This window comes from Syngnathus scovelli, chromosome 8 (assembly GCF_024217435.2).
Source record: "Syngnathus scovelli strain Florida chromosome 8, RoL_Ssco_1.2, whole genome shotgun sequence".
Lineage (NCBI taxonomy): Eukaryota > Metazoa > Chordata > Actinopteri > Syngnathiformes > Syngnathidae > Syngnathus > Syngnathus scovelli.
Window position 1 is genome coordinate 7,524,302 of NC_090854.1, and position 12,595 is coordinate 7,536,896.

At 43.0% G+C, this 12,595-nt stretch overlaps 2 protein-coding genes across 2 annotated transcripts; both read right to left on the reverse strand.

Moving 5' to 3' along the window:
- Positions 1–2,002: 2,002 nt before the first annotated feature.
- Positions 2,003–9,324, reverse strand: cyp27a3 (cytochrome P450 family 27 subfamily A member 3). The gene is made up of 10 exons (XM_049728749.1): positions 9,281–9,324; positions 8,817–9,144; positions 8,244–8,434; positions 7,712–7,917; positions 7,429–7,626; positions 6,091–6,254; positions 5,806–5,975; positions 5,642–5,723; positions 5,266–5,472; positions 2,003–5,192 (listed from the first exon to the last, which is right to left on the reverse strand). The coding sequence occupies exons 1-10, from the start codon at positions 9,307–9,309 to the stop codon at positions 5,070–5,072; spliced, it is 1,698 nt and encodes a 565-aa protein (XP_049584706.1). The 5' UTR covers positions 9,310–9,324; the 3' UTR covers positions 2,003–5,069.
- Positions 9,325–9,751: 427 nt separating this feature from the next.
- eaf2 (ELL associated factor 2) lies at positions 9,752–12,371 on the reverse strand. Its single transcript, XM_049728761.1, has 6 exons — positions 12,188–12,371; positions 11,556–11,650; positions 11,356–11,492; positions 11,082–11,266; positions 10,703–10,957; positions 9,752–10,613 (listed from the first exon to the last, which is right to left on the reverse strand). The coding sequence occupies exons 1-6, from the start codon at positions 12,288–12,290 to the stop codon at positions 10,570–10,572; spliced, it is 819 nt and encodes a 272-aa protein (XP_049584718.1). The 5' UTR covers positions 12,291–12,371; the 3' UTR covers positions 9,752–10,569.
- Between the last annotated feature and the right edge of the window lie 224 nt (positions 12,372–12,595).

Here is a 12,595-nt window from a genome sequence, read left to right on the forward strand (position 1 = left end):
GATACGTTTTTTTTACCCCTTCCCCACTCAGACAAGTGCAACAAGGAAATAAAATTTACAATGTACTACCGTGAAAACAACGGATAAAAAAAATAGCTAAGTATAGGGCTAGTACTGAAACAATTGAGGCAGAACAAAAACAGTCACGCGCGGATGCTGTTCATTGACTTCAGCTCTGCGTTCAACACAGTCATCCCCCAACATCTGGTGAATAAGCTGAGTACAATAGGCGTCAGCACTTCACTGTGCAACTGGCTGCTGGACTTTCTAACGAACAGACCGCAGACAGTCAGAGTCGGAAACAACTCCTCAGCGACCACCGTCATAAACACCGGGGTGCCGCAAAGATGTGTGCTATCCCCCCTGCTGTTCACGCTGATGACCCACGACTGCTCTGCCAGATTTGAAACGAATCACATCATCAAATTTGCAGATGACACAACAGTGGTGGGCCTCATCAAAGACAACGATGACTCAGCATACAGAGAGGAGGTACAGCAACTCATCACCTGGTGTGATAGGAACAATCTGCTTCTCAACGTAAACAAAACAAAAGAAATCACTGTGGACTTCAGAAAGAAACAACCAACACACATCCCACTCATCATCAACGGCAGTGCAGTAGAGTCTGTGAAAAGCACAAAGTTCCTGGGAGTGCACATCACTGATGACCTCTCATGGACTACCAACATCACTGCGCTGGTCAAGAAGGCGCAGACACGACTCCACTTCCTGAGAAGGATGAGAAGAGCCGACCTCCCCACCTCTGCTCTCACCACCTTCTACAGAGGTGCTATTGAGAGCATCCTGACCAGCAGCGTCTCTGTTTGGCATGGCAGCTGCCTAGCTGCAGACAAAAAGGCGCTGCAGAGGGTGGTGAGGACAGCAGAAAAGATCATCAGGTCACCCCTTCCAGCCATTCAGGAACTGTACACTTCACACTGTACCAGGAGGGCAATGAACATCATCAAAGACACTACTCATCCTGCACACAGACTGTTCTCCCTTCTACCATCAGGGAAGCGGTACCGCAACCTGCGGTCCCGCACAAGCAGACTGAGTAACAGCTTCTTTCCTCAAGCCATCAGACTCATGAACACACTGAGGAAAACCACTTGAACATTCCAAAGTCACCATGCCACTTGGCACTTTACTCTTGCACCTTATATACAGTTATACACTTTTTCACTTTACTTCTATGACCACTGATTGTACTTCTGCTGCTGTGTATGTATGTGTGTGTGTGTGGGTCTGTATTGTCAATACTCTTATTACACACCGTGTGTGTGTGTGTGTGTGTGCGTGTGTGTGTATGTGAGAGAGAGTATTTTATTGTATAGTACTGCACATGTTTATCAGCATGTTAGTGTTTGAATGACTGCAATGTGTAAGTGTGCATTGTCTATGTTTATGTTGTGAATGAATATGTCAGAGAAAGAAATTGTAAATTCAGTATGAGTAAGTTAGCTGTGTGTGTTGTGTGTGTTGTGTGTATGTGTGTGTGTGAGAAAGAAAGAGATTTATGTCAATGTCTTATTTAAATGTTTTTAGTTAATCTGCACATTGGAGACTGGTCAAACGCAATTTCAAACTTCTGTGGTAACCCTGTTACATAGGATTTTTGACAATAAAGTAAACTTGAACTTGAACTTGAGAAAGAGAGCTGTAAGCAAAGGAACATTGGGGAAAAGGAAGGAAGGTAGAGTAAAAGGAAGCGTGTAACCAGGAAGGAAGTACCTGTGGAGTGTGCGACGGAATAACAGGGGGACACTGGATTAGGTACACTGCCATAATAAACTAAATTAAAGTCAAAGTTTTAAATCAAGACCTTATCAAGTGTTGGATTTTGCCCACAATTTAGGGAGCGCGTTATCTGCGCCTCACGGCAAAAGCCATTGCCAATCACCTGTTATCCAATTTACTCACTGCGTGCTCGTTTGATTTCTTCTGATTTAGGAAAATGCTAAAACACTGAAGCACAAATTAGACTTACACAGGTTGGTTGAGTTCAGTCACAATTCTTGTTCAGAAAGCTCTGTCTTCAGGAAAGTACAATACAGCGCTGGGCCTTTCAAGAGCAGAAAGTCTCCATTCAGAAAAGGCAACGTTCAAGGTTCTTTGGTTAGCTTATATCAGCTGCACATGCCAGTGTGGGCCGAGTTTGATGGGAAACTAAACCCTGGGTAACCCAAGAGCTCTCTAATTCCATTAAGCACAAAAATAAACTATACAATAGATATTTAAGACAGACAACAATTGAAAATAAATATAACGCCTACAAAAATAAACTTACACATTTATTAAGGATAAGTAAAGCCAACCATTATAGCAAACTCTTGCAAGATGCGCAGGGTGACTCAAAAAAATCTTGGCACATATTAAACAATGTCCTAAACAGACGCCATAAACAAACTACGCTCCCCGACTCTTTTACTAACAGCAACATTGACCTCGCTAATGAATTCAATGACTACTTTATAGCCATAGGTGAGAATTTATCAAGTAAGATCAGCCAACTACAGGGAGCTTCGTATCAACATTACCTGAAGGGTATTTACCCAAACTCTTTCTTCCTGAAACCAACAGAAAAAAATAAAATTCCCAACATCATAAAGTCCATGAAGACCTCCAACTCAGCTGGTGAGGATGAGATTAACAGCAGAATTTTAAAATCTATAGCAAATGTAATTGCTGACCCACTTGTCCACTGTCTCAACCTCTCCCTATCCACAGGCATTGTTCCTGAAAGGACAAAAATTGCAAAAATCATCCCTATATACAAATGTGGTGACAAAAATGATAAGACCAATTACCGGCCCATAGCTATACTACCCACCCTCTCCAAAATATTGGAGAGAATCATCTACAATAGATTAATCAATTACCTCAACAAACTAAACATATTAACATCATGCCAATACGGTTTCAGGAAGAAACACACCACCTGTATGGCCATCCTGGATCTACTTGAAAAAGTTAACGACAAGAACAAGGGGACTATGGTATTGGTGTATTTCTGGACCTATCAAAGACCTTTGACACCATTGATCGGAACATACTCCTAAATAAATTGAATCATTATGGGATCCGTGGCTTAGCTCTTAACTGGTTCAAAAGTTATCTTAATCAGAGACAACAATATGTCAGCATTAATAACACTAAGTCACCACAGACATGCATCAAGTGTAGGGTCCCACAAGGCTCTATTCTTGGCCCGTTGCTCTTCATCATCTATATAAAAGACTTGGTTAATTTCTCTAAAACTCTCCATAAAATAATTTTTGCAGATGACAACAACCTGTTCATATCACAAAATAATATGTATGAACTTCATGACGTTCTCAACAAGGAACTACAGAGGGTGAACTCTTGGCTTAAAGTAAATAAACTTTCCCTCAACATTGGAAAAACCAATTATATGCTATTCCACTCTAACAAAAAACAATTAAAAATGGAAAATCCTATCACTAAAATAAAAATAGATTGTGAAGAGATTAAAAGGTTCCACTCTACCAAATTCCTCGGGGTCCACATAGATGACTGTTTAAATTTCAAAAGTCACTTAGACTACCTAGCTCATAAATTGTCAAAATATGTTGGTCTTTTTTTCAAGCTGCGGCACCTGCTGCCATGCTCATCCCTTCTCACTTTATATAAAACTTTATTTGAACCACATCTTAACTATTGTAATATTATTTGGTGCAACACCTATCCCAGCTATATCAAGAAACTGGAAATATTACAGAAAAAAGGTCATTTGCGCTATCTCCTGAACAAAACCAAACTCACCCACCCGTCACCTGTTTGCCCGTTATCGTATCTTTCGACTCAACGATTTCAATTACTATCAGAACGCCTGTGTAATATATCAGGTCATCTCAGACTCTAACCACGGATCAAAACAGCTCATTCCCATCTGTGTTCCCCAGCACACCCACAATAATAGACACAAACACCTCACTGTAGGTAAAAAACGCAAATTAATGAGAACCAGTATGAGTGTGGTGTGCCGGGGACCACAGATTTGGAATGAGCTGAGCGACAGCCTCAAAATATCACAATCTGTCTCCATAGTCAAACTTCAACTAAAACATCAACTGTTGAACTCTTACACATAATTATACTTTATAGGATCACAAACTGTATGTTAAATGTATATTGTTGTTATATTATGTTAAGTGTACGTTGTCATGTTAGTGTCATGTTATGTTAGGTTATGTTAAATGTCCGTTGCGTTACACGCAGCATGTTAAATGTATGTAAATGCCATCTATGTAAATGTCCTATGTGTATGTCTATTATAATGATAGCTCACCAACAACTAACTCTACACAGAAGGCTCCTACCATAAGCTTTGGTTAGCTTCCTTAGGAGACCTATTCACATGCCTAAAATGATATATCCAGCAAGCTGTATACATGATGTGTGTGTGTGTGTGTGTGTGTGTGTGTGTGTGTGTGTGTGTGTGTGTGTGTGTGTGTGTGTGTGTGTGTGTGCGTGCGCGTGCGTGCGTGCGTGCGTGCGTGCGTGCGTGCGTGCGTGCGTGTGTGTGTGTGAATAAACGTAACTAACTAAAAAAAAAAAAACATCCCCATGCAAAAATAAAATAAAGTTAAAAATACCCACGTGGCAGTGGCTGCTCCCTCCTAAAAATAAAATGTACAATTCAAAATGGGTTTTTTTCTGCGCTCACCAAATGTATAACAAATAAGCCATTCTGATTATGGACAAAATATGTGCATGCCTTATTTTTTTTTTTTTTTTTTTTTTTTCAACCAATGTACAACATCACAGTACGTTGATACATTTTGTTGCTTAAATGCATAATAAAACCATATCAACAATAAAGGTTTTGTAGCACGCGCGAACACACACACACACACACACACACACACACACACAAACATAAAACTCTCTTTCTTACCAGTGCAAACGTCTCGCTAAAATAAAATTGTTAATTTTAGAGTAGAATCAATCATGTCATTAGTTGAAGTCCAATGTAGCCAATGCCTTAATTAAAAGTGTCACACAAAAAGTGTTTGTTCGTTTTCTGAACCAAGCCTTGACCATCACGCTTGTCTGTCCTTGAAGATGAGGTTGATGGGCGCGGCCGGGCACAGCAGAGTCCTGGTGATAGGTTTGACGGGACCGGTGCTACTGGGGTCAGGCCTCACCTCAAAACGAGCGATTAGCTTTGGATACCAGACAACAAGAATTTAGTTCTGTACCCCAATTTGAAGCCCTAACTGTATTTTGAAACCCTACCGTGGACAGTAGCAGGTACATCTCAAGCTCGGCCACCCGACGACCCAGGCAAGCCCGGATCCCAAACCCGAAAGGCACCGATCCGAATGGGTGTTGCTGCTGCTTGGTGTTCTCCTGCCGCAGCCATCGTTGCGGCAGAAAGCGATGCGGCTCGGGAAAAACACTGTCGTCGTGGGAGACGGCGTAGTGGCACAGGTGGAATAGAGTCTGAGCGGGTGGATGACAATTGCCAATTTAATGCCAAATCCATCATAATCCAGATTTGATCCAGATTGCATCTTTCACATTAGTGTAAATGCAACATGTAATGAGTCATTGTTCTGAGCCACCCGTTGTCGTGTGTGGGTGGCGTAACTTTGTATGATCCAAGCCTCACCCTTTTAGGAAATAGATGATCTCCCACCACAATCTCGTTTTCCACAGTGAGGCGAGCGTTTCCCGGTACGACGGGGTATAGCCTATGCAGACAACACACAATGTGGCTGTTTAAAAAAAAAAAATGAAAAAGAATCATTGGGTACAGTGATGTCCCACTCTCACCGCAGCGTCTCCCTAACGACGGCCTTCAGGTAGGGCATTCGGGTGATATCTTCGGCGGTGGGCATTCCGCGGGAGGCGGGACAAACAGTCAACACTTCCTGGTGGAGTTGGTCCTGGATGCCAGGCTCCTTAGCCAGATGGTACAGAGCCCACGAAATGGTGTTGGATGTCTGAAGTAGAAGAAGATTGTAATAAATAGGACTTGGAATGCATATTAAATACCATTCAATAAGCAGTAAATATTATTGCAAGATTAAGAGCATTTGATAAACAAAAGGTTTAGACCGTGTCGACTCCCGCCAGCAGGAGTTCGGTGACGCTTCCCAGGATCTCGGTGAGGTTCATTTTCTGGCTGAGAAGCAGGTGAGTCAGATAGGCGCCCTCCATGTCACCATCCACCTGCTCCTTCTTCCCCAGCTCCTCCAGCTTCTTCTGTACTAGCTCTTCTGCTGCACAAAAACAACCACATATATGCAAACACTTCACCCAGAAATGGACAGAAATACTGAAAAAGCTGAAAATAAAATAAACATATAGACACACTTTTTATTACGAATTGAATTTTTTTTCGTACTAGTGGTGTATTCATTGTAATTTAATTTAAATTTATATTCGTTCATATTGGTTGGTTTTATATTTAATTATCTTTTTTTTTTTATTGGGTGGTCACTGTAAATGCTTGATCTACTTTGTTTTCTCTTTACCTTTAATTCAGTGGTTCTTAACCTTTTTGGAGGTACCGAACCCCATCAGTTTCATATGCGCATTCACCGAACCCCTCTTTATGGTGGGGGTACCGAACCACATCAGCTTCATATGCGCATTCACCGAACCCCTCTGGAGGGAATGACATACCAGCAAATCAGTGTGACTTCTGCTGTTGCCTTTGCAAGACCAGTTCAGATATGCGTTATCGCGAATTTACACGACATTCAGGTGTGTTCGGCCATCCGCGGGGGGGGGGGGGGGGGGGGGGGGGGATGACATACCAGCTCTGCCGAACCCCTGAAGCCGACTCACCGAACCCCTAGGGTTCGATCGAACCCAGGTTAAGAACCACTGCTTTAATTGTATACCTAATAACGTCGATTATTTTGTAGCTAATGAAATGTGGTCCGCAGCTGGCGCCCTCTAGCGGTACAATAAAGAATCCATGCCTTTTTAAATTCAATACATTCGCTTAGAAACATTTAGGTACAGTTTAAAACATTAACGTATAATACATTATAATAAAATCATTATTTATGTTTTGTATTAAAAAATGTGAGCGACTGTGCTTTGGGATTTAATTCAAACAAACTGAAGTTGAAATGTACTGCTGTTGTATCAGCGCTGGGGCAGGTGGTGAACTTTGTACCTTGAGGGAGGTCACGACAGACTTTACAGTGCATTGACACGGACCAGAACCGAGTCCTCAAATGACTCCCATTTGTGTTCATTTACTAATGTCAACTATTTGTACTCCCTGCACACGTAATCATTAACAAACTCGATGAAAGGTGCACACAGAATAAGATTTTCACTAATAAAATCAAGGTCTGGTCGGATCAGTTTAAAAATTGAAAAGATGATTATAGTACCGTTATTTGATCATGGTAAAAGTATTTCTGATGATGGTCTCACAAAATTTGAAGAGGTGGTCCCAGGTGGCCGCAAAGCTTTTCCAAAAGGGCAGGTAGGGCCAGTAGCGCTTTGGGAAGAGGATGACGATAGAAGACAGCCGGAACATTTCCCCCACCGAGTGGATGAACTTTTGCGTCTCCACGGGTATGTCCTGCTCCAGGCAGCCCAGACGCGTCTCGAACAGCACCGAGCAGATGCCTCAAACAAACACCACAAGTACGTTTTATTTTCCACAAACTGCACCAGGAAAGTGAAATGCAAATAGTTCTTTTTTTTTTTTTACCTTCAAAAGCAAACCTGTAAAGTTCTTCAGTCACGTCGGGCACCAGGTCGCTGACGCCATTGTTGTTGTTGAGGCGCAACCAGCAGAGTCGTTCCACAAAGTCAGCCACCACCGGGTTGATGGTGTCGGCGTAGGAGACAACGTGCTTTGGCTTCAGCATGCGAGGATTCAGGATGCTGCGGATACGCAGCCAATTGGCCCCAATCCTAAAAACATCAAAGGGTTAGCTTGAAAGCTAACATACTAACAATTATAGTGTCATATCACAACTTTATGCTCTAATATTGCAAATTAGTTTTCGGATAAAAGTCACACTTTATCAACAAAAATATCTTCTTTAATGTTGCAACTTTCATTCATGTAATATTTCATTTTTTGTGTGCTACCTTTTCTTCACTCTTCAAATGTGTGTTTTGAGTGTTGTTCACACACAGCATATGGAGAAAACGTCACGGTACAAGTCAGACAGGAAAAACAGAAAAGCGCCAACCAACAAGAGTCGACGTAGGGCGGTCAAGGTATCAAGACTCACTCGGTGAGGGGCCCGTGGGCTTGGTTGCGCACCTCTCGGTAGTGCCTCCAGTGCGGCATGTCGGTACGGACCGGGTGCCGACCCTCCTGGCGCAGAACCTGTTCGATGAGCTCGGCGCTGGCCACGTTGACAACTACCAGGGGGCCGTAGGTGGATTTCCACAGGGGTCCGTACAGCTTCTTGTGCTCGATCTGGAAGCAAAGACCCACTTGTGTTTTAATGGGTTAGGTTCGAGTAGAAGGTTGCTGAAATAAATGATTTGGACTGTTGTAGGTCTTGTCAAATTGCATAATTGTGTCACAATAATACTACTGAATGGGGGGGTGCTGATTTTATTTTCTGATATTATTTTTCTTCTTACAACTTAATCTCAAACATAATATTTACTTTCAAATATTCTGACTTTCTTTTTAATAGTCAGACTTTCTTAGCAACCAAAGCAATGATTGAACAAGCCCACCTGGATATTTTTTGGGGCCAGAGGAGGACAGCAATAAAACAACAACACTGGGTAAATAAAATATATCACATCTAAATAAAGAGACGTGAACACAGCCTGCCTGGCCTACTTACTTGCATCTGCTGCGTGGTTTTGAAGTATCCCTTAACGAAGAGCCAGTTGAGCGTGCTGAGGAAGCTCGGCCCGCCCAGCTCGTCCATGCTTTTCACCCGGCCGACGTCCGACACAGCGCCGGTGCAGGTGGACGATGCGTGGCGGCGCGCAGGCTGCCGAGGTTCGACCGCCAGGCCCGTCACTTCGGCCGCCGGCCGCGTATTCACATGGATCCAGCAGCGGGTCCGCAAGCCGAAGCCGGTGATAACCTTGGCGAACATGTCGCGCTCTTCTGCGACGGAGCTTGTTGTTCGCTTTGCTTTTGTTGTCCGCCAATGGCGCAGCGTGCTGGGAAAATATGCGGACTTTGACACGGAGCGACCCACTTTGCACACAATGACATGAAGAAACACGTTACTCGGATTAAAGTGTTCAGAACTTCAGGAACGTTGCATTGGTGCCAAGAACAATTTACGTCACTCACCATGGTGACTCACTGATCCCACCCGGCATCGTCGCTTTAAAAATAGTTCGGTCAGTCATAACTCAATTATGGCTCAAAAACGCAACGACCTACTCTTGGGTCAATCTGCCAATAAATGAATACATTTCCCGTGTGTGTGTGTGTGGGGGGGGGGGGGGGGGGGGGGGGTAAGTGTTAGATTGAAATTTACCAAAGTGTGACATAGGATGTTTGGGGATAATTCAATTAATTCAAACTCTTCTTCGTTCAATATTTTCACATTTGCAAAAGTTAACACATTTTGTTGAATTAACTAATTGTTCCCTTCAAATTTGGCTTCTAACCTGATGTGGAGGACAAGCGGTAGAGGAAATGAATGGATGAGTCTGTTGTGGTAATGTTCTCTTTGCTGTGCTCCACCCAATGCGGCTATTTTGAATATTCTCTGGATCAAAGAGACATGAGGCTGAATAGAAGAGTTAGACTGTCATGTACCCAATTAAAATATTTATTTCTCCCTTTACAAATTATGCAAGCAGGACCAGTTCAACAAGAGAGGGGAAAAAGCAGAGCTGGGCAGTGCCAACAGGCTGTCAATTACTAAAACGACATCAAATATATAATTATTGGGCCATTCGGCTGCTTGGAGAAATAAATTAATGATTTGGATTCAAGTATTGCAGGTTTAAAGCTACGAGGCATCACTGACCTTGGGCATAACCAGAAAGGTGACTAGGCACATTAGTAATTGGCTAAATTAGCAAAAGAATTTGAATGTAGCTGGATACATTAGCAACCAGGAGGTCACTAGCAAGCAACAGTGATGTCTTTAGGTATGCTAGCAGAGTGGCGAGCGAACAAGCCATGGAAGCAGCTAGATGCAGTAACAAGTGGCGATGTTACTAATCATAGTAACAATTCCACATGCTAACAAGATTAGCAACCACTCCCTCCTCGTTATATTAGAAGGCAAGTAGCAAGCCACAGAGGCAACTAGTGACACTGTCGACAATACGAGTGAGCGAGTGGAGGCAACAGTTTGAAAAATGAAGAGAGGTTCATGTATGAGATGCAACCATGCAAGGCACATCATGTATATTAGCCATAATGCTGAGCTGAAATGTTGAACCACTGCAGTGCAGGCTTTAAGACTTGATTCGCAGCTATGTTTAAAATAAACAAAAAAATGCAGGATTGACCCAGGTTTCCTGAGCATTTAGTTGCTTGTATAACAAAACAAAAATAACTGATCAAGAAAAAAAAAGGGGGGAAAGAAACGGAAGTTAGCGGACGTCCTGGCTGGTGATTGGTCAGTCGCTTTCGCTGCCCGATTCACTTAACTGGAGGTCGTTTTCTGTAAGACAGCGGGGGAACATTTGAATTTAAGTAATTTTAAAAAGTACTCATTTAATGTAACAATGGGTGGTTAGGGTTGTTACTCACTGAGCGTGTTCATGAGCCCACCGCCGCCGCCGCCGCCACCCCCTCCTCCTCCCCCTCCCTCCTGCTGCCGGCTGTTGGTGGTGAGGACCGGCATGCTTTGGTGGTTCTGGGCCACTGCCGTGGTGCCAGTACCACCGGTCCGCTCGTCCTCCGAGTCACTGCTTCCGGAGCTGTCATCACTGCTGGAGGACGAGGAGCTGTTGGAGGAGCTGGCACTGCTCATCTGGTCCATGACGCGTGCCTCCGCCATCAGTTCTGCACAATGATCATTGAATAGTAGCATCACAAAATATATCATTGGGGAGGTCAGCCGCTGCAGAGATTTTGAAAGCGAGCAGGGAGGTCGTAGTTAGTGAACTAGGTAGGTAGAAGTTGACACCTTTTTCGATATCATCCAAGGGCGATGCGGGCGAGGTCTTCTCTTTGGGCGGAGAATTTTTGAATCCCGGCAAGCTTTTGCTTCCACTTCCGCTGCTACTTCCACTACTGCTGCTTTTCATCTGCTGGCCCAGACGACTGGGCTGCTGCTCCACGCGGGAATGAATCTTACTGCTGCCTTCGGCCCTGAAACACATAAAATAAAAAGCCAGAGAGCAAATGAAATCCTACACTCGTAACAGCGTTTGGGAAGGAAAAAAAAAATGCGTCAATACCTGGTCTTCTTGACTGCAATATTGCTGCTCAGCTTCTCCAGTCGGAATTCGCCAGTGTCGTGGTTGACAATGAGGATACACTCCTTCATATAGGAGCGCTTAGAACCCTTGAAAACTGTCACAGGGGCACTGGAACCCTAAAGCACAGAAAAACTATAAGCAATTCCCACCTTTTTGAAACGATCAAGGAAATGTCTGACCTCTAAATTGGGTAAAGTGATGGTAACTTGCTCTCCTTTGCCTACTTCCAGATCCCCTTCACAGGCTGTGTCAATCGAAGCTGGTTTGAAATCATCTGGGGAACAAAGTGGAGGATTTTTAATTCAAGTGGTTGTGGGTGGATATTTTGGGGACTCATAAGTCCTGAATGGCCTGAACAATTTTAAGACAAAAAAATGATGAGTCATATTTTTAAAAAAAAATGCAAAAACGTTGGAATGGGGGGAGGTTACAAAAAGACAAACATTTGAGTTTGAATGATTAGAAAAATAATAACTCAAATACTAGTGAACTAGGGTAGCAGTGTAACTGTCAGTATGCTGCCACAAGATGACGGTGTTGTCTTCATTGAGAGTAGGCTAACACACGAGCTATTTGAGAGATTCTACCGGTACATTTCACGTTGAATAAACACATTAAAACCAAATTAACAAGAAAAAAAAGCCACATTGGTGTGAATCAAGAAGCCAGTACACATAAATTCAGGATGTGGTTAATTTTGTTGAACTTGTACCCTTCGATAGTAAAGGAAATACTATGAGCTAGCATGCAAACTATTAGCCCGTGTGGGGAAGAAGAAAAAAAACACATATCAGCTGAAGCGTTCACTTACATCGCACAGTGTGGTAGGCACTTTTGGGGTGCTTCTCGAACGTCTCTCCCAATTTCAAGACATGTTCCTGGTTGTCAAAGTTGGCGTAACTTGTTCCATTCATCCTGAGTTTGGCCGGAACTTTTGGCAGCTATTATTTTTTTCGACGGCCATGTACCATACAGTGTCGTCGAGCTCCGCCTCTTCTTCTTTCTGATTGGTTCGGGGTGAATCAAAATGTGTGCCCATTGGCTCACAGCCTGTCACTTGAAATGACGTTAGTGTCTGTCATGAATTGAAAGTAAAAATTGTTCTGCGCTGTAGTATTTTTACATAATTCCTAAAACGTCACTGAACAATTAAATATAAGATTACACTATTTATTTTACAGGCAATAATATATTTTTAATTATTTTGTCATTTATCTCA